The 25,927-nt window shown below is 30.7% G+C and overlaps 3 protein-coding genes and 2 non-coding genes across 5 annotated transcripts; 3 read left to right on the top strand and 2 right to left on the bottom strand.

Annotated features, from left to right (window-relative positions):
* Positions 1-9,551: 9,551 nt before the first annotated feature.
* Positions 9,552-9,623, bottom strand: TRNAG-UCC (transfer RNA glycine (anticodon UCC)). The gene has a single exon. It is a non-coding gene; the product is annotated as a tRNA-Gly (tRNA).
* Positions 9,624-12,755: 3,132 nt separating this feature from the next.
* TRNAG-UCC (transfer RNA glycine (anticodon UCC)) lies at positions 12,756-12,827 on the top strand. The gene has a single exon. It is a non-coding gene; the product is annotated as a tRNA-Gly (tRNA).
* Positions 12,828-16,762: 3,935 nt separating this feature from the next.
* Positions 16,763-17,602, top strand: LOC125841115 (zinc finger protein GIS-like). Its single transcript, XM_049520128.1, has one exon. It carries the CDS (start codon positions 16,841-16,843, stop codon positions 17,543-17,545), a length of 705 nt encoding a protein of 234 aa, XP_049376085.1. The 5' UTR covers positions 16,763-16,840; the 3' UTR covers positions 17,546-17,602.
* Positions 17,603-20,345: 2,743 nt separating this feature from the next.
* On the top strand, positions 20,346-22,001 carry LOC125806815 (60S ribosomal protein L21-1-like). The gene is made up of 2 exons (XM_049486565.1): positions 20,346-20,662; positions 21,568-22,001. Exons 1-2 carry the CDS (start codon positions 20,426-20,428, stop codon positions 21,823-21,825), a joined length of 495 nt encoding a protein of 164 aa, XP_049342522.1. The 5' UTR covers positions 20,346-20,425; the 3' UTR covers positions 21,826-22,001.
* Positions 22,002-22,276: 275 nt separating this feature from the next.
* Positions 22,277-25,053, bottom strand: LOC125841111 (probable protein kinase At2g41970). The gene is made up of 8 exons (XM_049520125.1): positions 24,969-25,053; positions 24,415-24,630; positions 23,898-24,148; positions 23,623-23,749; positions 23,261-23,534; positions 22,813-22,945; positions 22,648-22,734; positions 22,277-22,469 (listed from the first exon to the last, which is right to left on the bottom strand). Exons 2-8 carry the CDS (start codon positions 24,515-24,517, stop codon positions 22,344-22,346), a joined length of 1,101 nt encoding a protein of 366 aa, XP_049376082.1. The 5' UTR covers positions 24,518-24,630; positions 24,969-25,053; the 3' UTR covers positions 22,277-22,343.
* Positions 25,054-25,927: the final 874 nt, after the last annotated feature.

Below are 25,927 nucleotides of genomic sequence, written 5' to 3'. Positions count from 1 at the left end.
AACTCAAAAGAAATATAATAAAAAATATCGATAATAAATTAATAAGATAAACAAAGAAAATAAAGTAACAGGTGATCGTTGAATATGAAGAATGAGATGTTACATCAATACTACTAATAGAAGATGAGAAGAGGAGGTTAGCCCCTACCTCTACCACATGAAAGTACGATAATATTTAACTAGTTACCTACTATATATCCTTTTATTCCTATTTTTTATTACATACTTTTCTATATAGGATCATGTCTTCAATAAGCTAAAGATGTGTTATATGTTGTCTAATAATCTTTCTCTAATTTTTCTTCTACCTACCTCTACTTATATCTCAAAATGTGGTGTATTTGTGCCTTTCGTCTTAACCTCTCTTCCCTCATATTGTCCGCCGTGAAAGTCACCCTCACCTTATCCTGTATAACTTTGTTCCTAATCCTATCGTTCCTAGTATGCCCTCACATATCTTTATCATTCTCATCTTTGCTACCTTTATCTTCTGAACGTGTGTATTCTTAACTGCCCAACTTTCTATTTCATACAACAATGTTATCTAACCATAATTGCTAGAACTCACCTTTAAACTCGGTGACACATTCTTAACACATATAGTACCGCGAATGTGAGCCTCCATTTCACTAACCCCCTCCAATACGGTGTGTGACATCATCGTCAATCTCCCAGTTTCCTTGGATTATAACCTCAAGATACTTAAAATCACCTCTCTTAGGTATGACTTGCGTATCAATCTCACTTTAATTTCACCTCTGCCTTGTACGTTACATTGTAGAACTTGCACTCCAAATACTATGTTTTAGTCCTACAACTATTTAACCTAAAGGCTAAAACCTTAGATTCTAGTGTTTGTATCCAAACTTCCAGTCTATTACTAATTCCATCAAATGCCTCATACATCGATCAATATTATGTCATTTACGAATAATAAATGTGCAAATTGGTCATCATGTGTGAAGTGTCTTATAAGTCAATTAGTCAATGAAACAAACTATACGAAGCTATATTTTTTCTTTCTTCAAATTTATAGTCAAATCGAATTCTCATTATTTCTATTGGATTTGGATGGATCATTAATTCATTTTCTTTTGAAATTATCAATAATTATATTTGAATTTATCTTAAGTGCACTACAAATTAATAAATGATTAAGTGCTAATTAATTAGACTGTTGTGTTACTTGTGTTGTCATTTTCTTCAATTAATTCCCTTTTCTTACCATTTGAGTCCCAAATCTTTTTTCCAATTGCCACTCTGTACATCTAAGTCTTTGACAAGTAACAAAGCAGTCCCCCACATATGTCGATAATTGTATTTTTGTCCTTTTCATTTTAAGGATATTTTCAAAACGAAAGAAACTTGTTTTCTTCGAAAAAAAGAAGAATGAATAAGGATCAAGACGGGAATATCAGTTCCTTTCAAGTATATGAAAGAAGGGTGGATTCCAGAACATACTTTAGAGATAACTATGATTCACGTTTTAATTTTAAAAAATAAAATTCGATTTTTCTTTCATTTTTGATCAAATACAATAGAGAAGTTACGTTATAAGAAGGGATATCGAATATCCCTTCCCAAGAAATAATGAGATTAAAATCTGATTAATTAAGAAGAAAAAAGATGGAATATAGATTGCAAATCACAAAAATATACACACATTAAATGTACAAAACGTTTCGACGTAAAAAATCCAACTAAGGGTGTTGTCACATTCTTGGTCAACTCCAATAATATTAATTAGGATGCGTGAATCGAATTGAAATATATATGGATAACATCGTTATTATTTGATTTTTTTTCTTATTATTATTTTGTATAGTTTTAGCCATGTAACAAATGACTACTAATATTATGAAAGCTAACTAGGGGCCCTTTTGCTATTTTTGGTGATGTCTATTAATTGTAGATGCATGACTAATCAACCTATATCTATATATATATATATACATTATACTATTCAAATATTGAATGGTCCCATAAGTAGCATGGATTGATTTTTCTAAATATCATTTCATGCTTAGCCTCCAATTAAATGTGTGACATACCAATAATACAAGACATACCTATATATTGATATATTTAATTCATTTTAAACACCGTCAGGCAATTGGAGTGAAGCTAGAGTACAACTTAATTATTGATTTATTAAAATTCAATAATTTTGATCTGAATTTTATATTTGTGCTAAAAGATTTACTTAACATTATACGTAATCTGTGAACTTTTTCTTTTTTCAAGATATCTATAACTCATAAATTTAAAATTCTAACTCGAATTCGTGAGCACCAAACTTAGGCCCCAAATCATTATATATTTTCAGGCCCTCCCTTACCCACTCACACCATGATCTCCACGTTTATTTATATAATTAATTGATATTTAATAACTTCCATGTATTATACGTACTATATTTATATGTTGTCCTTTTTTGGGTGAAGAAAATTAAAGTCGAGTCGTGCCGTAATTACATATCTATATTGCTGTATTAATCAATAAAATGAAAATAAACGTACAAGTATAGATTCCTTGTAAACGATCGGGGTTGGCCGTTCAAAATCGAATCGAAACTGATAATTTGAATTGAAAAAAAGTTATTGGTTCATAGATAATGGGTTATTGGTTTAACGGTTTTTATTTTTAATTATTGAATTATCGATTCTTAATGGTTTGAGGTTTTTTCTAAATGGGTTAACCGATAACACGATGATAAATTAATAAATTATATTTATTCCATTTGGTATATAAAGTCTTTGACTTAAGATTTAGTTTCAAATTTTTATTTGTGGCATTCTTTAGCTTTCGATTATTCTATAATGTGTTAGTGTTATTTTTTAGCAAGATACAATCTATCAACTCACGTGCATGATTTATTTGGTTTGTTACCATGTTTCCATGTAAATTTTAATCATTTATTTTTTGTGTCAAATTTTAACGACTAAATTGATAACCGAATCAATAATAATCAATAACCAATAAATCAAACTGATAAACTTCAAAATCGAGCTGAACCGATCGATACGAACCCCTAGGTCGACCGGCCAGCCGCCCATAAGTAAGGTAAAGTGCTAATGTCAATACTTTGGTCGCTTTCACTTTTTAACTTTTTGCGTGTTCGATTTGGCACATACATAATGAATTATGTTAAAACTTTATGACAAATTGCATAGTTGAAATTAGATGAAAATGAAATCCAAACTTACATGGATCATGATTCGTGTATAAGAAAATATACTAATATTCCTTTAAAATGTGTTTCATGCCTCGTTGAAGTTTCACAATTTCTTGTGAAGGGAAATTAGGACATATACAAAAGGATCGGGACGGAGCTATAGTTTTGATAATAATAGTGTTCTCTGATTTAGCGATTTGTCGTGCTTTGTCATCATATGCTTCTTTAGCTTAGTAGGAGTTCAAACATGCTATTGTGTGAAAGATTTTTCAATTTCATTGGCAATTTTTTCAGTAATTCTATTTCAATTAGTTGTTTGGACATGCAATTGTTATAATTTTTCAGAATTTGAACAACATTTTTTTACTCCATATTACTCACAAAAGTTCAAAAACAACTTTAACTTGTATTTATGTCCAGAAAACTCCGATTTTCAAATATTATTTTCAACGTGAAAACAAGTACTATTTTTTTTTCTTCTAATTTCAATTCTTACGTACACTCACTTATAGACACAATTTTTTTCTGACTAATTTCACACCACAAACTTTAAAAGTTTTTTTAAAATGTTGTATACAATAAAATACCTTCACACAAATTATGACGAAGACGAAGAGAGTACTATGTTTAGTCGAGTGTAGTTAGTTGACACAACAAATTAATTAAAGTGACCTTCGATAGCTTCAATATAATATGGTATAGTTGTAAGAATTACGTATACTCAAAGTCCAATAATGGTTTATAATAAAATAAAGGTTCCTCAAACTTTGCCCCTTTTTGTGGATAAAATGAACATGCACAATTGGGAAAATAATGGCAAATTATGTCAACTAGTTTTTTTAGTATAAACTTTTTTTTGTCAAAGTAGGTATATATATCCACAATGTTTTAACTAAATTAAGTACCAAATAGTATTTAAGTGATAATTGTGTGATTTGCATTGTCGTTTGAATTTATCGAAGTTTTGTAATTTAAAGTGCTGCTATTATAAATGCAATTAGGTGTGTATATGGTCGGGTTGGTTCGGGTTTTTCAAATATCAAACCATATCATTTGTGTCGGATTTTTAAATTTATAAACCAAACCAAACCAATAAAACTCAGGTTTTTCAACCTCGGGGTTTTTCAGATTTTTTCGGGTTTTTCGGGTTTTCGGGTTTTTCCGGTAAAGTATTCATACAAACATATAATTTACTTGTACTTCAAATATTTCTTTAGTCCTACCAAAATACAACTATCTAAGGTGTTTCTTAAAAAAATAACACAAAATATGATATAATTAATGACACTAGAATATCCAACAAAAATAATAATAATGAAATCACGTAAAACAAATATTGCAAATTAACAATTCATAATGAAAAGGATCATAATTTAAAAGTACTAAATCATGCTAAAATAAGTTCAATAAGTATTAGTTACATGACTAAATATTAAAGGAAATTAAAATTAGACTATGTATTTTAATTGTCTAAACCAATGTAAAATTAAAGAACAAATATTCAATAGTATTGTCATTATTAGTGTTGAATTGATTTTCTTTTTGCATTAGTATTAATTTGATTTTGATTTAAGCTTTATTATAATTATCAACATATGTGCACTATAATCTTTATTGGAACATTCAGAATTCTAAGTTTCAAACTTGAAATAATATATTAAAAGATAAAAACTATGAAAAAGTATAAGAAATATTTAAAAATTATATCAAAGTAAATATTTTTATGTATAAAATAATATTTTAAAATGATATATATAATGTCGGGTTGGTTTGGCCTCAAGTTGATTTTTTTTAGTAAAAACCAACCCGAGGCCAAATCAACCCGACATTATATATATAATTTTAGTCGAGTGTAGTTAGTTGACATAACAAATTAATTAAAGTGACCTTCGATAGCTTCAATATAATATGGGATAGTTGTAAGAATTACGTATACTCAAAGTCCAATAATGGTTTATAATAAAATAAAGGTTCCTCAAACTTTGCCTCTTTTTGTGGATAAAATGAACATGCACAATTGGGCAAATAATGGCAAATTATGTCAACTAGTTTTTTTAGTATAAACTTTTTTTTTATCAAAGTAGCTATATATATCCACAATGTTTTAACTAAATTAAGTACCAAATAGTATTTAAGTGATAATTGTGTGATTTGCATTGCCGTTTGAATTTATCGAAGTTTTGTAATTTAAAGTGCTGCTATTATAAATGCAATATACGAGCTTGGAAATTTGTTTTGTCTAACCAATTTTTATGTTGACTTTATATCGAAAAAAGTATATAAGTTATAATGCTTCATTTTTTCTTCTTAGAAGAAATATTTGAACTTTTGACTTTAAAATGTATTACTTATAATTCGTTATGATTGACATTTATTTATGTCAATAATATTCTATTGCCTTGAATTTAATCAAAGTTGAATCCACTTGTATATTTATAATAAAAAATCATTTATAATAGTCACGAATAAAATTATAGTCAAATCGTTTTGAAGTATTTATTTGTATGTCAGTTATTAATGGTTACTTGAACAATTTTAAATTTATCTCAAATAAAAAATGAATAGTCTTGTTAACAATAACTTTTGAATTCTTGACAATTTTTAATTTTTATTAATTTTACATAAATGGGAGCAATTTTTGCCTAGAAAAAAAAAGGCTTCTAGAAGAATATAAATATTGTAGGACCACTTCTCTTTTAGGTCTTTTAGATAATACCAAACTTCACTTGCTCCAAAAGGTAACTATATATACATTTATTCTATTTTGGATATTATTATACACTTGCAACTATACAAAAAGGTTACGTTACAACCCCCCCCCCCCACCCCACCACCCCAAAAATAAAATAAAATAATAATTATAATAGCTACTCTCTACTACTAGACTTGTGATACACTTGCACATGCCCCATCAATTGTGAAATTCATATTGCAATGTCAAACAAAATAATTATTGCCTTGCTCTTCTATCAAGCGATAAAAATAGCTCATACAAATATAAATAAAATTTAGACTGAATCATGACCTGTTTGTTAATTCATTTAATCCTAGATAATTTTAGGATCGATTATTGAGTCTATAACTATTTGCATTTATCGACTCATTATATTTAGATCGGTCCAAATTCAATTCATGAATCCGCCAAGTTGATAATATCTTACTTTTGAGATTTGTAGCTTATTTATTATGTCTCGTTAATTATTCTTTTTAAATGAATGTAATTGATTTTTAAAGAAAAAGTATTCCCACCATAATTTAACAAACCTCATGCCGTTGGCCTGCTTTTATAGGGTTTATGTTGCTTTCTACCACACTAATTATTTTAATTACAACTTTAGCTAGATTTTTTTTTTAAGTACGTCGTTTTCTTGATTTAAATAATTACTATAATAAAAAGAAAAAGTCCAATGTTCCTAGCACTACTTGAAAATGATGTTAAGGTTTATGAAAACTACTTTATTTTATTTCGAAAACCTTCTAGACTCTTTTTTTTTGTTTATTGAAAAATATTATTTGATTGGGTCCACCATTAGAGATAGCTTATTAATCCATAAACCAATTAATTAGTAATTAGTACTCATCCTAAAACCCTAATATGAAAGCTTAAAGTACATAATTACAACGTTTCTTGTGGAAAACAAACTATAGTATAATACATAATATTTAGCATGTAGACAAAAAGAAGTATATTCATATCGTTAAAAAAAAGAATTTGATGATCAATATTGATTCATGTTCGTAATTGCTATCGATATAATCCGCCTCAAGGAAATGTTTGATTACATGAAATTAATCGAACAAAAAGAAATTGACCCAATAATTAATACAAATTAAATTTATTGTACATGATGTAAGTTATACTTTTGAATGTTTGCCTAATAATAGGATTTTCACTATTGCGATAACTATGATTTAAAATCAATCACATTATTTTAAGTCTCAATGGATAACTATAAGGTTATATCCTTCTTTTGAATAATAATATTATATTTACTATTATTGTGTTATGTAGAAAAGTCACTTGTAACGTTACATCACCCAAGAAATAAAAAATACAAAAAATTCTTAAGATTAAATTGACAAGCAAAATATAGGTCATTCTCCATACTTCTCTAGAAAACCAAAAGAATGACATACACTAAAGAAATGGACAAAAAAAAACTTAAAAATAATTATTGATAGAGACAATAAAGAAATATAACTAGGGACAAGCATTACATGGGAAAAGTATTTACTCATAGACTTTTTTTAAGAAAATAATACGGATAAATAGCCTGTAAATCACATAGAAAATGTAAATCTTATTAGGCAAGTTTTATGCGATAAACTCGACTCAAAATGAAAGTGAGTCATCCTGAAGAACAAGGCATAAAAAACATTTATAGGATTATTTTATTCAATTCAACAATTAATCAGATCTATTTATTAGAGCCTTATTTCAACACGAAATAGGAATACAAGATTAATTATTAAAGCTATATATTTGAATAGTTTTTAAATAGTTTACATTATTATTAAAATAATTTTTTTTTTGTTTGTTTGTTTCTAGTCACAAGAATTTGAACATTATTCCAAAATTTATTTATTTTTTCCAATGAGCTCAGACCCCAATGTCAATGACCAGCAAAAAAGTGCACTGTTTTTTCAACACTAATTAAAGCTATATATATAAAGTCATTGATACTGATGCAGCAAGTGTAATGTTATCATGTAACACATTTTGTTGTATAAATCTAAGTAAATTTAAGTATTAGGGATACAAATGGTCGAATTTACCCTTAAATTTAAGTATTAATGGATACAAAATACTAAGTTATGCCAAATTCGTAGACGGAGCTCTAACTCTGCCTACTGGAGACTACACACTTTTTTAACAGATGATAAATTAAGTTAATTGCGTCATTTTTTCATAATTTAAGGACAGTTTTAACGTTGTACTTTAGTAAGTATACCTAATAAATTTGAATCTAAAGAGTTAAAAGGAAAAACATGTTACATAAAATTAGATAAATGAAGCAATTTTTTGTAATACTAATATTGTGCAACTTCAAGATCATCCAAAGAACAAAGAGCCAAATAAAAAATCCTATTAAAGTGACTTATAAAAGCAACTAAAAGTTGAATTGCTTGTTAAATGCAAATGGTAACAAAATGAGACATATTCTTTAAAGAGTCAAAACTAAATGATTGGATTATTTAAGATAAGATAAAAATATGGTTCATGTGTCACATGTTTTAGTTATACCAGATTTACATCATGATGTTTTTTACTTTGTTATCTGAAGCTAAATTTTTTTAAAAAATGAATAAACAATTTTTTCAACTCTATAATTATTTACAATATGATCAAGTGATGTAACATGTTTTATTAAAATGATTTCTTTAGTGGAATTTGACTATTTCCAGTAATAACAATATGATAAACTAAGATAATATTGGATATCGTTAACCGAGGTGGAATAATGATTTTGATTTATGAATTTTGCATTTTAAAAAAGTCAGCTTAGTGATATTTAAATAAATTATTTATACATATTGAGTAGTTTTTTTGGCATGATATAAGATTTTATCGAAATTAGTGAGTTTTTTTGCCGAACAACAATAATAACATGTTTAGTGTAGTCGGAAGTTGAAGCATAACAAAGCCTTTTAAATGGTAATTACAAGAAACTAATACGATAGTTGAAATACAAGAAATGACAGATACAAATAGAAATCAAAGTATAATTTTTTGTATTGAAGCAATACTACGACTACTAGTACGAGACAAGACACCTAAAAATGCCGACCCACCGCTGGATTGGGCTTTATGAACCTAGAATATAATGGCCCACCTACTGTCTCAGGTCAGATCCAGATCAGTTTTGGTCTTGGGCCCAGTAGAAATAAAGATATGGGCTGCACTGTGGACCCTTATCATAGTTAGTAGTACTACAACCCAAATTCCTAATATTTCTAGCTATGCCACCAAAAGATGTGGTGCCGTGGATGAGATTGCTCCTTTCTTAACTAGAGATCTCGAGTTGAAACCCTGGATATGAAAAATTCTTGGTAGGGAGCCCTACGTGGTGTGAATCCAAATAGAGTCAAAGCTTCAATGTGAGGTATCGGACACCGGATGGAAAACTGGCAAAAAAAAAAAAAAACATTTCTAGGAAACATGTTTGTTGATTAAGAAATGATCAAGCATGTTATATTTGGTTACTAAGGTCAACACACTAAGGAAACCAAGATTTACATGAAGATCGATGATTAACGGGATTCAAAACATAAAGAAGAAAACACATAAAAAAAAAACAAATAGATTCAACTTATAATATAAGTGGTCGAGAGCCGAGGGGGCGTGTATGCAACAAATTAAGCCAAAAACTAAAAATGCGTCTGCCGGGAGTCGAACCCGGGTCTATTGCTTGGAAGGCAATTATCCTAACCGTTGGACTACAAACGCTTATTGATAAATACTTCAACAAATTGTATTTTACTCTAGTAATATTTTTGCCTTGAAAGCACATCATGGATAGTGTGATCCTTTAAATAGTATAGAATTGCATTTTTTGGAGGATCATAATCGACATCATTTTTGAAGAGTCTGAGCAACGTACTCGTAATTCTAAATGCTTCATAAGCTCAAATGCATCAAAGTATTCTAAAATTTCAAAAACAACATTACTCTCTTGAACATGCTGTACTATTTGTATTATCAAATGTACAAGACATCAAGAGTGATTGATAGGTCATTCATTAGTGATAGACTTACATTGCGATGTTATAAATCACATGCTAAAACGAAGAAAGAAAACGAAACAATTCTAAATGCTTGAACCCGTGACTTTCCTGGTCACATGACAACAACTTTACCAGTTACGTCAATAAATGAATATCTGTTGCTCATGATCTATATTTACTTGCCTGTGGATATATGGGGGAAAAGCTTTAACTTATGGCATTGTTTTGCGAAATTCATCAGACGGCTAGGTCCACCGGTGTTTATACCAAGTGCAACATCATACCTACAAGTTCATCAAATTTCACTATATATAACTTTTTTGCAGGCACAAAAGATACATAAGAAGGATACAACAGTTTATGAAATTCGCGATTTACCTTTCATCAAAAGTAGTATTAGCAGCAGAATTTACAAAAATGTGAAAAACTATGTCAACAATATAACTAATGAAATCAAACAAGTGAAGTCTGGGGAGAGTAGAGTGTACGCAGACCTTATGACATGAAATGAACCAAAAGTAAAAAGTTAGAACAGAGTCGAAAACAGAGAAGTACATACTTCATTTCTCAATCTATTCATAGCAACTTCTTTATTATCAGCGTTGATCAAGATTATTATTTTGTTCACATCAGGCGCGGTCCTTAAAATCTTCTCAATTAAAACTACATATTGTCGATAACACAAGAAAGGGCGTTGGAAAAATAAATTGTAAATGAAAAAAAATGACATGATCAAATAGCAAAAAATCATTTATACCTTTTCCTAAGAAACCAGTTGCACCAGTAATGAGAAATATTTTGCCTCTAAGGAACTTGACAATGCCAATACCATTACAATTTGGACTTAAATCCTTATGATCTTCGATATTATCTGTACTTATCGATGATCTTTCGATTATAACAGAAGACAGATTACTAGCTTTAACTGCATTTCCACTACTACTTTGACAAGATATCACATTGTTGATCTTCTTAGGTACGTGACATGTTCCGCGATTATTAGACAATTTTAGTATATTTTTTGGTAATGAGAAGGTAGAACTTAGACTATACAAAGCCTCCATAGTTACAAAGAGAAAGTGAAAGCAAAAAAAAAGTATATTAGGAAAATGTTTGGAAGATTATAGTAATTAATGAGCTAGGTGCAAAGTTAGCTAATCACTAATTTTATTTTATTTTGTTGTTGTTGAGAAAATAAAGTTAACTAACTGATTTTTTTCTATAATATATGTGAGTTTTGGTTTGATATAAGTGAGGGAATTTTGAAGAAAAATGGAAGTTTGGTTTATGTATATTCAAAGGAGATGAAAGTTAGGAGAATGACTCCAAAAGCTTTCTTTTTGCCACCAAAGATTTCTTCACACATTTTACCAATGGCTAAGATAGTGGATAACTTTTGGGGTTGATCGGTAGGATGTATTAGAAAAAATAATATATTTATGATACATTATGGTATTATGAATTAGATCAATAGGGCACTGTTTGATACATGTTGTAACAACAACAGAAGTCCATATCGGAATTTCATTACCTTGTTCCTTAAAACCCTAAAATGGAGACTTTCAAGGAGTCCATGTCCTGAACTCGTACGCTCTATGCTTTTCGCCAGCTTTCCCTCTAGTAAAAGATTAGCCCGTACCCTCTCTCTGTATCTAGGGATTCCTCGGGCATGAGTTAAACATATAGTTGATTGCAACATGATATTATTTAATTCTTTGTTTGGTAGGATTTTCAACTTATATATAACTAATTCATGTATGTATTAGTTATATATCTTATTTAGTTTTATAGTGCATACAACTAATACTCCCTCCGTCCCATATTAGTTGATCATCTTATTAAAATAGTTGTCCCATATTAGTTGATCATCAAAAAAGCATTAATTAAACTTTTCCTATATTACTCTTGCAATTAATTCTTTTTAAAAGTATTCACATTTCTTAATATGCGTGTAAAAAGGAAAATGATCAACTAATATGAAACAAGGAGTATAAAACAAAACACCATATTCTTTACAAATAGTTCATTACAAGTTTTATTAATACATGTATTGGTATGGTTAAAGATACAATTGTCCTTAATATACCACACCAAATAGTAGATAAGAAACAATTACAACATAACTAGTCTCAATATTACTAATACATTTTATTCGGTGCTATTCTAACCATCTACGCTAAACGACCCCTTATTTTTGGTTCTTAATTATAAAATTATCCACTTGTGTATAACAAAGTCAATAAATATTGTACAAGAAGAAAGAGTGACAATGTTGGGCAGAGAGATATGTTAAAAACTACCCAAGTGCTGGGGGTTTAAACTATAAATTATATTGCACCTTTGACTAGAAGTTTTGTACTTCTTTTTATTATGAATAACTAAATAGAAATATAAACATTGAAGATGCCAACACGATAAATTTTGTTTATAACAAATGGAAAAAATCACCTAGTAGAAATTGAACCTAAAACCTGTTAAAAAGAGGTACAATGTTTGTGCCAATATTTCTCAAAGTAACTTACTATTACTCTCTCTGTCCAATAAAAGTTGTCCATTATACTATTTTGAAATGTCCAACAACACTGTCCACTTTACGAAATCAATGGATAATTTTACACTTTCTTCCTAATTTACCCTTATCATTAATTATAGTCATTTCTCTATTACATTTTTCAAGACATTATATTTATTATATTAAATGGTGATATAGTAAAATCACCCTTCTATTTATAATTTCTTAAGAAGTATGGATTTATTCCGTCTCAAAACCATTATTCTTTAAGGAAGATTATTATGTGTTAGAAAAGTTTTTTTTACAACAAAAATAGAATTTGTTTGAGTTTGGTATCAACAAGCGTTTGTAGTCCAACGGTTAGGATAATTGCCTTCCAAGCAATAGACCCGGGTTCGACTCCCGGCAGACGCATGACCCTTTTTATGCTATGTTTTCGTCCCGAGAAACAATATATTATGAAACGATATGTAGCAATTGAGCAAAGTGTAGCATTGCCCTTTTTATGCCATTTTTTCGTCCCGAGAAACAATATATTATGAAACGATATGTAACAATCAAGCAAAGTGTAAAACACTTTGCCCTTTTAATGCTATTTTTTCCTTAAAAAGTGTCGTGACGTCCTGAGAAACAATATATTATGAAACGATATGTACCAATCAAGCAAAGTGTAAATGTGAAGCTTCTAGTGATTATTTTCCTTTACTTTAATGTCTTTTGTGTGTGTGAGAGAGAGACATTAATTGCAACAAGATAAATGATTAGTCTCCTTGGAATCATGATTAGCAAATTATACAAGTAATGGAGTACTACTATGTATTACTTTGATGTTTATGGCTAATATTCACCTAATAATCTCTATGTTTGCTCCTACCCAACAAAATTAACGGTATTTATAAGAATACACTGAGTATGTTATTATTATTATTGTTGTTGTGCACTATAATAATTCAAATGAACCTCTTGCGCCTCTGGCTCTGATCATAGGTAGAAGTTTGCAATTGGAAGGTGTGAGTGTATTTATATGTATATAGTCCTAACTTTTCTAGACATAACAAGAGTCTTTATGTTGTACAATAATTATCCTTAAACAGTTAATAATGAAACTACAATCCAAGGACCATTAGCCTACTTATGATTATGAACAAGGACAAAGACACCTTAACCACCATTGAACATTTGAAAAATAAATAAAAATATAAGTAGCAATAAATAAAAAATTCTCATGCATTTAAACAAAGTGTCTCAAAAGTCAAAACAGTTGTCATGCTTCACTTTTCGAAAGTTAATGTAATTAATCTTCAAAGTAAATTCAGATTTAATTTATTTAATATTTTTAAATTTAAATATTCAAATTTATACAAAAGATACTATAAATTACAATTCTTTTTACTTGTATATTTATATGATTTAATACTATATTATATCTTAACAAAAGTTTTGTAGAGTTTACCTATCGAAAAGTGAAATATGACTAGTATATATTATTTTGAAAAGCAGGGAGCACAAGTGAAGACTAAATTAAAAGATTGTACTTTTTGTTACCAAACTTAGTTGTCTTATTTATAGTTTTGGCTTCAATCATATTGTACTTTTGTCACCATCTTTATGAACCTCCAAATTCATTTTATTAGCCATGAATATCAAGGGGACCTCCACATTATTATAAAGAACAAGTCAAGAGTTCAATATGTGGAGGAAGTGAATTGTAAAAAAAGATAAATAAAAAATCAATAATGATATTAATGGACTCAAGTTATAGTAAAAAATAATAATATCATATTAGTAATATAATTTAATATTTGATATTTTTCTCTCTTATAATAGCGATTGATTGATATACAATATGAGATTTTCAATGCTAGAAATGTCTTCTATTTTAACTAGATTACGACTCATATAGTTTATTTTAACTCGGAAGTTGAGTTAGACTATCTTTGGTCAAGAAGCCTACTAATATATATATATATATATATATGTTTTCAATTACACCTATAATTGATAGAATCATCCTTTTCATAAATTTACGTTAAGATATTCACTTAATATGTATATGATCTAAAATTTTGAATCCAACTTTGATGTTATTAATTAATTATTTATAAAAGTCAATATTTTAAACTAAAATTGTACAAATATATATTCAGAAGTGGGGGACGGGAAAATAAATTAAATTCATCATCTACCATATGTGTATATATAGTCTCTTAAGTCAACATCTAATATTAAAATCAAAGAAAAAAGAGGACCACTTTAGCAGTGACATGAAGTGAAATAAATTAAATGGGGGAACATATAATTCATGTGATCGTCCTTAACTTGCAACTACCATAAGTTTTACTATATATATACCAAATGCTTTTATTAGATAACGATATTTAACATCGACTATATATATTATAAAATTCTTAGAGGTTTCAAAGTTCGAACTTTTGGAGTGTAATAATGCCTAGTAATGCTTTCCTTATAAAATGTTTTACATGACATAAATATAAATTAATCGGACTAATTTTGGAGGCAGATCATGAGTAAAACCAAGACAAAATACTTGGAATGCAAGTTTGTAGCTAGCCATATACAAACTTATTTTTAGTTTTATGTCTTTTTTTTAATAAGAGATCTTTACTTTTACAAATATAAGAGATCTTCAGTTTTACACATAAAAAATTCGAAAAGATATCATTTTCTTTTGTTCAACTTTTACGTGATTATATGAGATCATTTCCTCGTTGTCGACTTATATTCATCAAATTAATTATTATCCTAATTAGAAGGGATAATATAGCATGTTGCATTTTTCTTGCGTGGGAAATTATCACATAGTCCTGTTTTTTTTTTATAAAAAATTATTATTATTTATGGGACCATGCATTTTGGTGAATATATAATGGTGAAAAGAACACAAGAAAGTAGACAATAGTAGTAATAAAGAAGCATCACCAACTGTAAGTACCTGGTCCTGGCTATACATATAGATTATAGACCCACACAAGAAAAAAAAATGCAGGTTGCATAATTAATTCAACCCAAAGTTTGGTCCCAAGAAATTATTAAATAATTTGAAATGAATAAACACTTAAATTTATTCTCAAATATCAATGTGAACAATAAATTAGAAATAGACCTAATTGGATGAGTTGATTAACCTAACTAGTCAATCGTGTAAACATTAGCTCATAAGATGAAACTTGGACAAGACAATATAAAGTGTCACATGGGATTCATCCGTCCTTCACCCCACGACTAATATGGGGGATCCAATATCGAGGAAATGGGATCAAATTAACATTCATTACCATGTCAAAAGTTATTATTACTGATAATAAAAGTACACCTTTGTGGGTTTTGTGATTATAGACAGGATGTTAACGTTACTTAACATAATGAATTAGAATGAGTCTGATTAAGATTATTCCAAACGCCAGCACATTAAAAATATCTGATAAATCCACTTGTCACTAGCTTTTTAATCGGAAACCCTAACATCAATAAATAACAATAGTGTAGAATTAGATTTCCGCAAGATATGTGATTGGCATATTGTCTGGTTACCATGAATATACAAATTAATGTATTGAAAAGTCAGTTCCAAATTAATACATCTGACGACTTCCTTCATATATCTGTCCCACCCCCAAAAATATACACAACATATAATATACACCCAATACATAAATAAATATGTCATTTAACATGACTTTAGCGGTGTACAAATAGACACTTCAAGATGTATAAAGTTGAACAATTACACACAGAGGCGGAGCTAGGTGGGGGTTCATGGGTTCGGATGAACCAGTAGCTTTTCCATAGATTCTGTATTTGTACTAGAAAATTAAATAAATATATATGTATACTAACTCGTGAACCCCTAACAAAACTGATTGATAGTTTAGTGATTAAGAAAGGGGTTGTGGATTTGTCTTCCACGCTAGAGTTGTGGATTCGAATCCCACTATCAACAAAAAGTTTAAGGAAATTTACAACCCCCAAACTCTGCCTCTGACTACACACATACTGGATTCGAATCCCGCTATCAACAAAAAAATCCAGCAAATTTACTACTCCAAACTCTGCCTCTGACTACACACATATTGGATTTGAATCCCACTATCAACAAAAAGTTTAAGGAAATTTACAACCCCCAAACTCTGCCTCTGACTACACACATACGTCCAGTGTGCATGACCACGTAGGACACATATGTCTACTCATGTCTAACTTTATACAAGCTTAAGTATCTCATTGTGCATATATACTAAAGTTAAAGGTCATAGATGTCAATTAAAGTCAAGTTAAACGAAACGTTTATCTATATATTATATACTTCTCTAGTTGTGCTGCACCTTTATATATTCTCTCTTCTAAACCCTTTTTTCTTTATCCTTTTCCTCTCTATATACTATATCTTCTTTTACACAAAAAAATTCATGGAGAGAACTAAAGATAGAGAAACTCAAGATTTCATGAATGTTGAGTCTTTTTCTCAACTTCCCTTCATGAGGCCAACAAAAGAAAAAAGCGCCATTAGGCTTTTTGGCAAAGAATTACTAGGTACGACTATTCGTCATGAAGATCAATCAAATGATAGTATTGGAGAAACTGCAGAAATTAACAACAACAGAAAATTTGAATGTCAATATTGTTGTAGGAACTTCCCAACATCACAAGCCCTAGGAGGACATCAAAACGCGCATAAAAGAGAACGTCAACATGCTAAAAGAGCTCAATATGCAAAATATCAGTACAACGCTTATTTTAATTCAGCGTTGTACAATACTAGTAGTACAAGTAGTACTACTAGTGGTGGTTTTTATGGAAGTCATGTGAATAATAACGGCCATAGCCATTATTATTCACAACAAATTAATCGCGATATAAATGAAAATCATCGCTCATTTGCAGCGTTATGGAGAGTACCTCATGTTCATCATAGTAGTATTAGTAGTAGTAGTAGTAATTCTTGTTCTCCTAATAATGTTTCTAATTTTGTTAGGCCAGTAGTTTATAATAATGTTGATGGAGATTTGAAGAAGATTAACACAAAGAGTAGCTCAATTTCTGTAACCAGATTTGGGTATGAATTGAAGGAAGGACTTCATCAAGATCATGTAAGTTTAGATCTACACTTGTAAAGAGTACAATCCAAGCAATAGTATCGACTCTGTTTCAATTTGTTCGTCTTACTTTTTCTTTTTAGTTTGTTTCAATTTGTTCTACCTCTTTGATTTAGATTAAAGGCGTTTTAATACATTATATTATGTTTAAGATTATAATAAGATTTCAAAATCTTATTATAGTTTCTTAAACTTTATGTTAAATTAAACTAAGAAAAATAAAGACGTACTAAAAGAATAGGCCAAGCACATACGCTATATGTACAACACCTTTAACTTGTTCTTAAATTTCTTTTTAACACTCCAACACAACGTTGTTTTGTTTTAACCCTCTAACTCCACTTCTAATGTACCGTTTGATTAAAAATATTTATGATAGTACGAGGTATCCATGGATGAGTTTGTACATTGCAATTACTATTTGTTAATTATCTTCAATCAATAAAGTGGAATTCCACCATTAAAGTTTTGGAATAATTCATTTGGGATTAGGTTATATATATGCACTTGGTTTTAAGATAAGAGCTCTGTAATGTGTGAATTCAAATTTAATCGTTTTCACTATGAGTATCAAAAAAATACTTGCTAGCATTAAAAAATTATGTGTAGAGAAATTCACATAAATTTTAAGCCATATGATCTCTATTCCAAGTCTCTCTCAGCTTCCATTGTCCTTGGTTTGTACAGGGTGGATCCAATGTTATGGTATTGGGGTTTATCTGAACACAATACAGTTGACACTGGAGTTGAGTACGTAGCTATGAACTCATGACTTTAAAAATATAAAACGATTCCCTTTTGTCATGTCTCGATTTATATAATGCATTTTTTTTCTTTAGTTTGTCTTTAAATGAATATTTTATTTCTATATTTAGAAATAGTTCAATTTTAAAATTCTTACTTATCTTTAATGAGACAATTTATAGTCACACAAATATTTCAAATTCGATAAGTATTGGTTAATCGTCTATATATTTCATTATAGTTCTATGATTCAGATCAGTTTTCGCGTTCGATTTAATTTGTATTTGATCTCATTGAATTCCCTTATTCAAAGTTAAGACTGAATCCCTAGCCGTGTAGATTAAAGGTGAACACTCATCGTTTACGGTATAAACTATATATGGTGTCTAATCTTGTCCGCTCTCCGTACTTTTACACCTCAACATCAGTAGGTTTCTTTCTTAAAGTACTTCAAATCAGTCAATTAACAATACCACATAAATTGAACCAAAGAATATACTCTACATGAAGGGTAATGTTTTCCCTTCCACATAGAGAACTTTAGAATATAATATATAATCTTGTGTCCTTTAACTCATGTAGGCAATAGTCTAAGAAATTGTTTGCTTCTCTATATTAGGAGAGTAATGGAACACACTTTAGGCCTGCATTTTTCATAAAAGGTATGAAAAGGGCAACAACAAGGAAGAAGCATAATTGGTTGAGATTTAAGACAACCTAGCTAGCTAGAGCATTGATGAAAGTGAACCTTATTTGAAGACATTGTACCTATATATTATTATTTTTTTGGTTTCTCATGTGGTGTTCAGTATTCGTATTGGGATCTGACTAAATTATCTGAGTTCATCATTTCTGAAGGTGATGCTTCCAACAAGTTTTTTTCCATTCTCAAAAGCTCGATCAAATCCGAGATATATGATTAAAGATGAAGAGATCTCAATCATCCTACACCTGTCGATTGTACCGACATATTGCTTTCAATACAATCAATGCATGTACGTCAAATAATTAATGACACTTCTCTCATGCTTTGGACCAGCTCTTTTAGTGTTCCATTACATTTTAGTCAAATATCAAATTTTCAATATTCTTCTTTCAATTGAACTATAGACAATGGAAATAGTATTTTATGTTACAACATCTAGACAATAATTTTTTGGTATATTATATATAACATTTAAGTTCAATCTTATTGCCATAACCACCACAACTATCCAATGGGTCCACTAGTAAATGCAATATGTTTGGACATTGAAAATTGAAATACATATAAGGACATAGATCTATGTTGAGAAGATAATAAAAAAGGAACAAATGAACAAATAATTTGAAATTTGAATTTAGGACCACACACTGCACCATAGAAGAAAAAATTAAAATGTATAGTGACATGAGTTTTAAACATTATTCTTTTTAGTAAATGATTTTCTCTTTTTAGATTTTTTCCCAATCTCAGACTAATTAATCAAATATTTAATCAATCGAACACTACTTAAAAATAACTCTTCTGCTCCAAAACGAACTGTTTCAAATAACTTATAGATATTTTAGTTCATATTAGTCCAATGTTTGTTTGTAATGTTCAACAATACATGATAAAATATTAGACTCGAATCTAACATTTTTTCGAAAAAGTAATTTCTCTAGAGCTTGCACAACTTATAAAAATAAGGAAACAATCCAAATGGCCATTCGCACAAATGCCCCATTCAAATTTTTAGTATTTTCATATAATAATATCTCACAAGTTATGTCTTAAAAGGTAAAATGCCCTTGACACCAAAATAACAAACAACTCTTTCGCGACGTAAGTACTATATATGTTCGTATCATAATATCCCACAAATTATGTCGTAAAAGGCATAACAAGTTATGTCATAAGTATAATTTGTTCTAGATACATTGTATCCAAGTGGACTCGTATGTATGTGAGATATCGGGCTCAAAGTTCTGAGGGAAACCCAATCACAGAGATGAAGCCCAATTAGTGAAAGAGTAATTGGGCTAAACTACTAAAGCCCATATATAATCCGGCCCAACCCAACAAAAGCCCTATATACATTCATCTCTTTTGTTTTGCTTTTTAGGGTTTCAGTCGCTTCCTTCCCGCACACACAGTCACACACTGCACACACCGGAGAAAGGCGGAGGAAAATGCCGGCCGGCCATGGATTGAGGTCTCGTACGAGAGATTCATTCTCTCGTGCATTCAGAAAGAAAGGTACAATTCACCTTTCAACCTACCTTAGGATCTTCAAAATCGGTGATTATGTTGATATCAAAGTGAATGGTGCAATTCACAAGGGAATGCCACACAAATTCTATCACGGCCGTACCGGACGTGTCTGGAACATCACCAAACGCGCCGTCGGTGTCGAAGTTAACAAGCAGGTTATCTCTCTCTTCACGTACCTGATTATTTTCATCTGCGTTTATTTGAAATTGAATTGAACAATTCATTTGCTCTTCAATTGTTGATTTGTAGCTTAAATTAGCCATCTGTTCGTATCCATTTGTGTTATGATCTCAAACAGATTTGAAGTATCAGTATTTTTCGGGACAATGTTCAGTTATATTTGTAACTCAATTGAAGATGACAGAAATAACAGAAAATTACCAATTTATTTTCAGCATATAGTTTTCTTTTAGTAGAAGTTAATTGTAGAATAGGCGAATTTATATGAATGAATTGAACTTCAGCTATTAAGAGTTTTCAGAGCCTTGAAATGAAGAGCATTTCTATATCCAAGTAAAATTCATGAATGGAGCTGTGTAGTAATATTAGCACACTAGCCGAAAGCCTCGAGCTTTGTTTGTCGAATGCCTACATGGATAACGAATGCTGAATTGCATTTCAATGGTGAATATAAGGTTCTCTGATTTGTTCATATTGAAGAAATCTGATTTTATTTCGTAAATAGCTGTAGAGTTGATGATTTTTTGAAATGGAATAGTAAGAAGTGAAGTTTATGAACACATAGTAAAAGGCTGTCAAATGTATAGATCAAATTGTCGAGATATATAGGTATAATTACATCTCGAATCATGAAAGCTTCGTAGTTTCTACTTAACTGGAGCTTTTCAGTATATAACCGAATCATTAAAAGACCTGCAAATGTTTCTCGGTTGAAATGATGAATTTGCATCATCTTTTTCTGTTATGTTGTTTCGAGTATATCTTTTTGTGGAAGTCTAACGGATTGTGAGAGTTGGTATTGGATATCTGTTATTTGGTTCTCTTGCACTAATTCATGGGATGCCTGTCTAACTGTTGTCTTACTTGTTCTGGATCTCAGGTTCGTGATCGTATCCTAAGGAAGAGGATCCACGTTAGGATTGAACATGTTCAAGCTTCCCGATGCACAGAAGAAGTCAGAGAAAGGATCAAGAAGAACGATCAGATTAAGGCTGAGGCCAAGGCCAGAGGAGAGGTTGTCAGCACAAAAAGACAACCCGCAGGACCCAAACCAGGATTCATGGTTGGAGGCGCTACATTGGAGACGGTTACCCCCATACCATATGACGTGGTTAACGATTTGAAGGGAGGCTATTGATTTTACTCTGTTTACGAGCTGGTGATCGTTTATGTTCGTTTATGAAATTGAAAGACAAGATTAGTTTTTTTGGTGTCACCTCAAACTCCGCATTTTATTTATAAATTTTGTTTACATATGAATTGAGGCCTTCGTTGAACTTGTTGCTCTTAATGCAAGTGCAGAATTATCTATTACTGCTTGATTCTATGCACACTAATTCATAGAGTTTCCAGTTGAGCTATTATGTTTCCTGTCATTATTTTATAACTTAAAGAATGAAACTCGGTTGATCGACTTACAATTATGTTGAATATATTGCTCTCAACATTCAAACTTCCAACAGGTAAAATCATTGGTATTCATAGCCACATATCACAAATAATCCAGTAATGGAGTAAGTTTATACCCAAAAATTTCTTACTTTTTGCAATTCTTCGATCTGTTGAAGCAGATTTGATTCAGAGTGCATAACCTTAGTGCTTCTTTTACAATTTGGGTGGCCTGGTTGATACTCCAAAGTATAAGCTGTGTAATGCTTATGTATTAGACTCGGGTCCTGCTGGTTTTGCAGTGAGAAGTGGTTGCAGTGCCTTGACGACTATCGTCATATTTGGTCGAAAATCTGCCTCATATTGAACACACAGTGCTGCAACTGCTGCCATCTGAGAGGAAAATGTACACAAAAGCCAGAGGAAGATGATGGTTATTGGAGTCTGATACAATGACACTGTTTAACTTTTTTATATCAACAAGTAACTACGTAGAGTTAGAGTTACATTGTTAGTATAAATAAGTTAAATCCGTGTACAAAATACTACTAGCAAAGATCAATAAGAAAACCTTAGCAATTGCTTTTGCTGGATAGTCGTTGTTTAACTTTGGATCAACACATTGCTTCACTTTGTCTTCACTCAATCTTGGAGTTGCCTGCAGAAAATTCGAGTATGAATCAGCTGACTGGTGGTAGAAATAGGTTCGATGACAGAGGTAAAGGTAAGAACCTACCCAAGTGACAAGACTCTGTTGTCCTTTGGGCATTGTATGATCTACTGGCTTTCTTCCCGTCAGGAGTTCTAAAAGAACGACTCCAAAACTATAGACATCGCTTTTCTGTGTTATCTGTCCTGTCATCGCATACCTGCACAATAGTATGGTCTTTATATTAGTTATATCTACTTCTTGTCAGTACTAAATGTGTTAACGTTTAGTATATCTATCGGAAACAGCCTCTCTACTTCTGAGGTAGGAGTAAGGTCTACGTACACTCTACCCTTGATCTTTGCTCTACCCTTGATCTTTGTGGGACTACACAGGATATGTTGTGGTTGTTGTTAACGTTTAGTATAACAATGAGTTATGTTATGAAGCTTGGTAAACAGGAAGCCAACTACGAGGAGATAAGCAGGGGATGCAATTGCAAGTTAATGCAAACTCAGAATGCAGCAGGGCTTACTCTGGAGCATGGTAGCCAAATGTCCCCAAAACTCTAGTGGAATGCAGACGAGCTGCTGTGTCGGAGGTCTGGTTTGTCAAGTTGAAATCAGCAACCTTAGCTGTAAAATCATCAAAGAGAAGTACATTGCTGGATCTGACATCGCGATGAACAATAGGTGGCTGAATTTTTTCATGCAAGTATTCGAGGCCTTTTGCTGCACCAAAAGCAACTTTAACTCTCTGATTCCAGGTAAGAACTGGACCAGGCTCCGCGCCTTGGACACCTTTTCTACCTAAAACAAAAACATCCAACATTCAACTAAAATGCATCAACAAATCTTGCATTCATGATTATTTTCTTAACGGAACGATTTCACATACCATGTAATACATCATGTAGAGATCCCATAGCTGCAAATTCATATATCAGGATTCTATTGTTTGCTTCTAGACAATACCCCATAAGAGTCACAAAATGCTCATGCTTAAGCCTTGAAACCATTGATAACTGCATAGTAAAGGAAAAAACAATCAAATTTCCTAAACATCCTTCCTCGGAAAATCATATTGTATATATAGCTCAAACGCTACTCTTTACACATATACATCAAACTTTGAATATCCCTTTATTGAAATTTCTGGCTTCATCACTTCACCTGTGTGGTAAAGTCGGAATCTGGTTCTGGTGAAGAACTAGTATCCAACTTTTTGATTGCTGCTTCCTGTCCATTGCTCAATTTAGCAAAAAATACGCGTCCATATGATCCTTCTCCGATCAAAGCCTTCTGACCAAAGTTACCGGTCAGTTTGTTTAGCTCGTCCAAGGGTAAAACTGGTATCTCGATTGGTAAAACTTTCTGTGGAGTTCCATTTCTTGTACCACCCCTTGGCTCTGCTCTGTCACTAACTACAACACCAAAAAAATGAACTTAACATTATAAGAATGCATCATATCCTAATAGTCGACAGATGTATAATATATGTATACATAGTGTATATCAGCTCGTTTGTAAATATTTTTGACTGAGCGACCAAATGTGTAACTTCTCCTAACAACAACCTAATGCTCTAACTTTCTAAAAAAGTAGTAATGTACAAGACGCGTGTCTTTGTACTTATTGATTTGGTGTAAACATCGAGTACAAGTAAAAATAATTCCGAGTAAAAACGTACCACCACCAGCGTAGGGATTGCCAGCTCTAGGAGGGGCTGTATTTTGGTTAGATGGCGGACCGCCGCTGTAAACGTCTTCTTCTCCACCTCCACAGCAAGACATTGTTGTTCAATTATGGAAGGTTCAATATCTCTTCCAAAATGTTGGTTTTATATATCAATCCATATAAATTTCAACTATGAAATTGAATTTTATATGATGCACAACAGAGTTTCCTAGGAAAAAAATAGAAAACATTAATTAAAACACTTTCAACAACAAAAAAAAAATTGAAACAATACACACATATTTTGTCAATCATGAAAATGAGGACAACATTATATTAGATGACTATCCACCAATTGATTTTTAGTGGCGTAGCCAGGAATTTAACAACGATATTCAACTACTATATGTAACAAAAAATCATTTTTGCCCTATTTATATATAGTATATAATTTTTCAACGAAGAATTGAAATCCCTTGCATCCATATGGCTCCGTTGTTGCTGACATAATTACAACTCGATGAAACACAATATTTTATATTGCTAAATATGAGAGATGCTACATACCAAAAATCGTAGGGAAAAGAAGAGCAATCAATCATGGAAGAATTAAGAGATTTGTTTCATTGCTGCATTTCTCTTTTTTCTTTTTCTTTTTGGTTTTTGCTATTTTGCTAATTTTCTTTTCTTTTTCTTTGTGTTAATGGAAAAAAAATTGTTTTTTTATGTTTAAAACGGGAAAGTCGCATGGAGTCTTTAAACCATTAAAACCAACACATTTCTACGTACTAATAAATAAAATAATTATAGTACGCGATTCCCTTCTCTTTGCACGTCCCTATATTTTCAATTATTATCATGCACTTTCTTTTATCGGTATAATCTCATAGGTAGAGTCCGTGGAAAGTACATACAATATAATATAACATGAAAAACCAATTTCAAAAAAAAGAGACCGTTTTAGTAAAAAATGTTGTTAGAATAGAAAGGGTTATTGTTATAGTGAGATCTACCTAGTTACAATCGAGGTTCATAGTTTTTGCTGAGTTATCGGGGTGGGGAAGGGGAAAGGACTAAATTGACCCTTTTTCGGGATTGAGAAAAGCCGATGAGGAACAAGCATAAAGAAATATTTATCACTTTTGTCTTAAATCTTAATCTTAATAAAAAAAGGACTTAAGCATCTTGGATTCAACTATTCAAACAGTCTTTCTTGTTATCGAAATCTAAAAAAAAATATATATATGGAAATAAATTGTGTCCAATAGGATTTGAACCTATACCAAAGGTTTAGAAGACCTCTATCCTATCCATTAGACAATGGACGCTTTTCATTCTGATTTATTTTTTTCGTATTTTAACTTTTTGTTTGAAAAAAAAACACAGAAAGAATCAGATATGAAAGAATTTTTTGAATTGTATATTCAATGATGTACTAATTTTGCTTGTTTCCCAGATACCGTCATTGCTTATTGACCATTTCTTTTATAAAGAGAACTTGGCTGAAAAATTCAACTTTTTAGACA

This window comes from Solanum verrucosum, unplaced genomic scaffold (genome assembly GCF_900185275.1).
Source record: "Solanum verrucosum unplaced genomic scaffold, falcon-dt-bn FXZP01000196.1, whole genome shotgun sequence".
Classification (NCBI taxonomy): Eukaryota; Viridiplantae; Streptophyta; class Magnoliopsida; order Solanales; family Solanaceae; genus Solanum; species Solanum verrucosum.
Note: the sequence above shows the minus strand (reverse complement) of the source record. Positions and strands in the feature narration are given on the sequence as shown.

Coding starts and splice junctions, on each gene's coding strand:
- LOC125841111 (XM_049520125.1), bottom strand. CDS start 24,517: ATGTCTTGCTGTGGAGGTGGAGAAGAAGACGTTTACAGCGGCGGTCCG. Junction 22,946..23,260: donor TTTGGCTACCATGCTCCAGA/GTAAGCCCTGCT, acceptor ACTATTGTGCAG/GTATGCGATGACAGGACAGA. Junction 22,470..22,647: donor CAGCAAAAGCAATTGCTAAG/GTTTTCTTATTG, acceptor TTTTCCTCTCAG/ATGGCAGCAGTTGCAGCACT.
- LOC125806815 (XM_049486565.1), top strand. CDS start 20,426: ATGCCGGCCGGCCATGGATTGAGGTCTCGTACGAGAGATTCATTCTCT. Junction 20,663..21,567: donor GTGTCGAAGTTAACAAGCAG/GTTATCTCTCTC, acceptor TCTGGATCTCAG/GTTCGTGATCGTATCCTAAG.
- LOC125841115 (XM_049520128.1), top strand. CDS start 16,841: ATGGAGAGAACTAAAGATAGAGAAACTCAAGATTTCATGAATGTTGAG.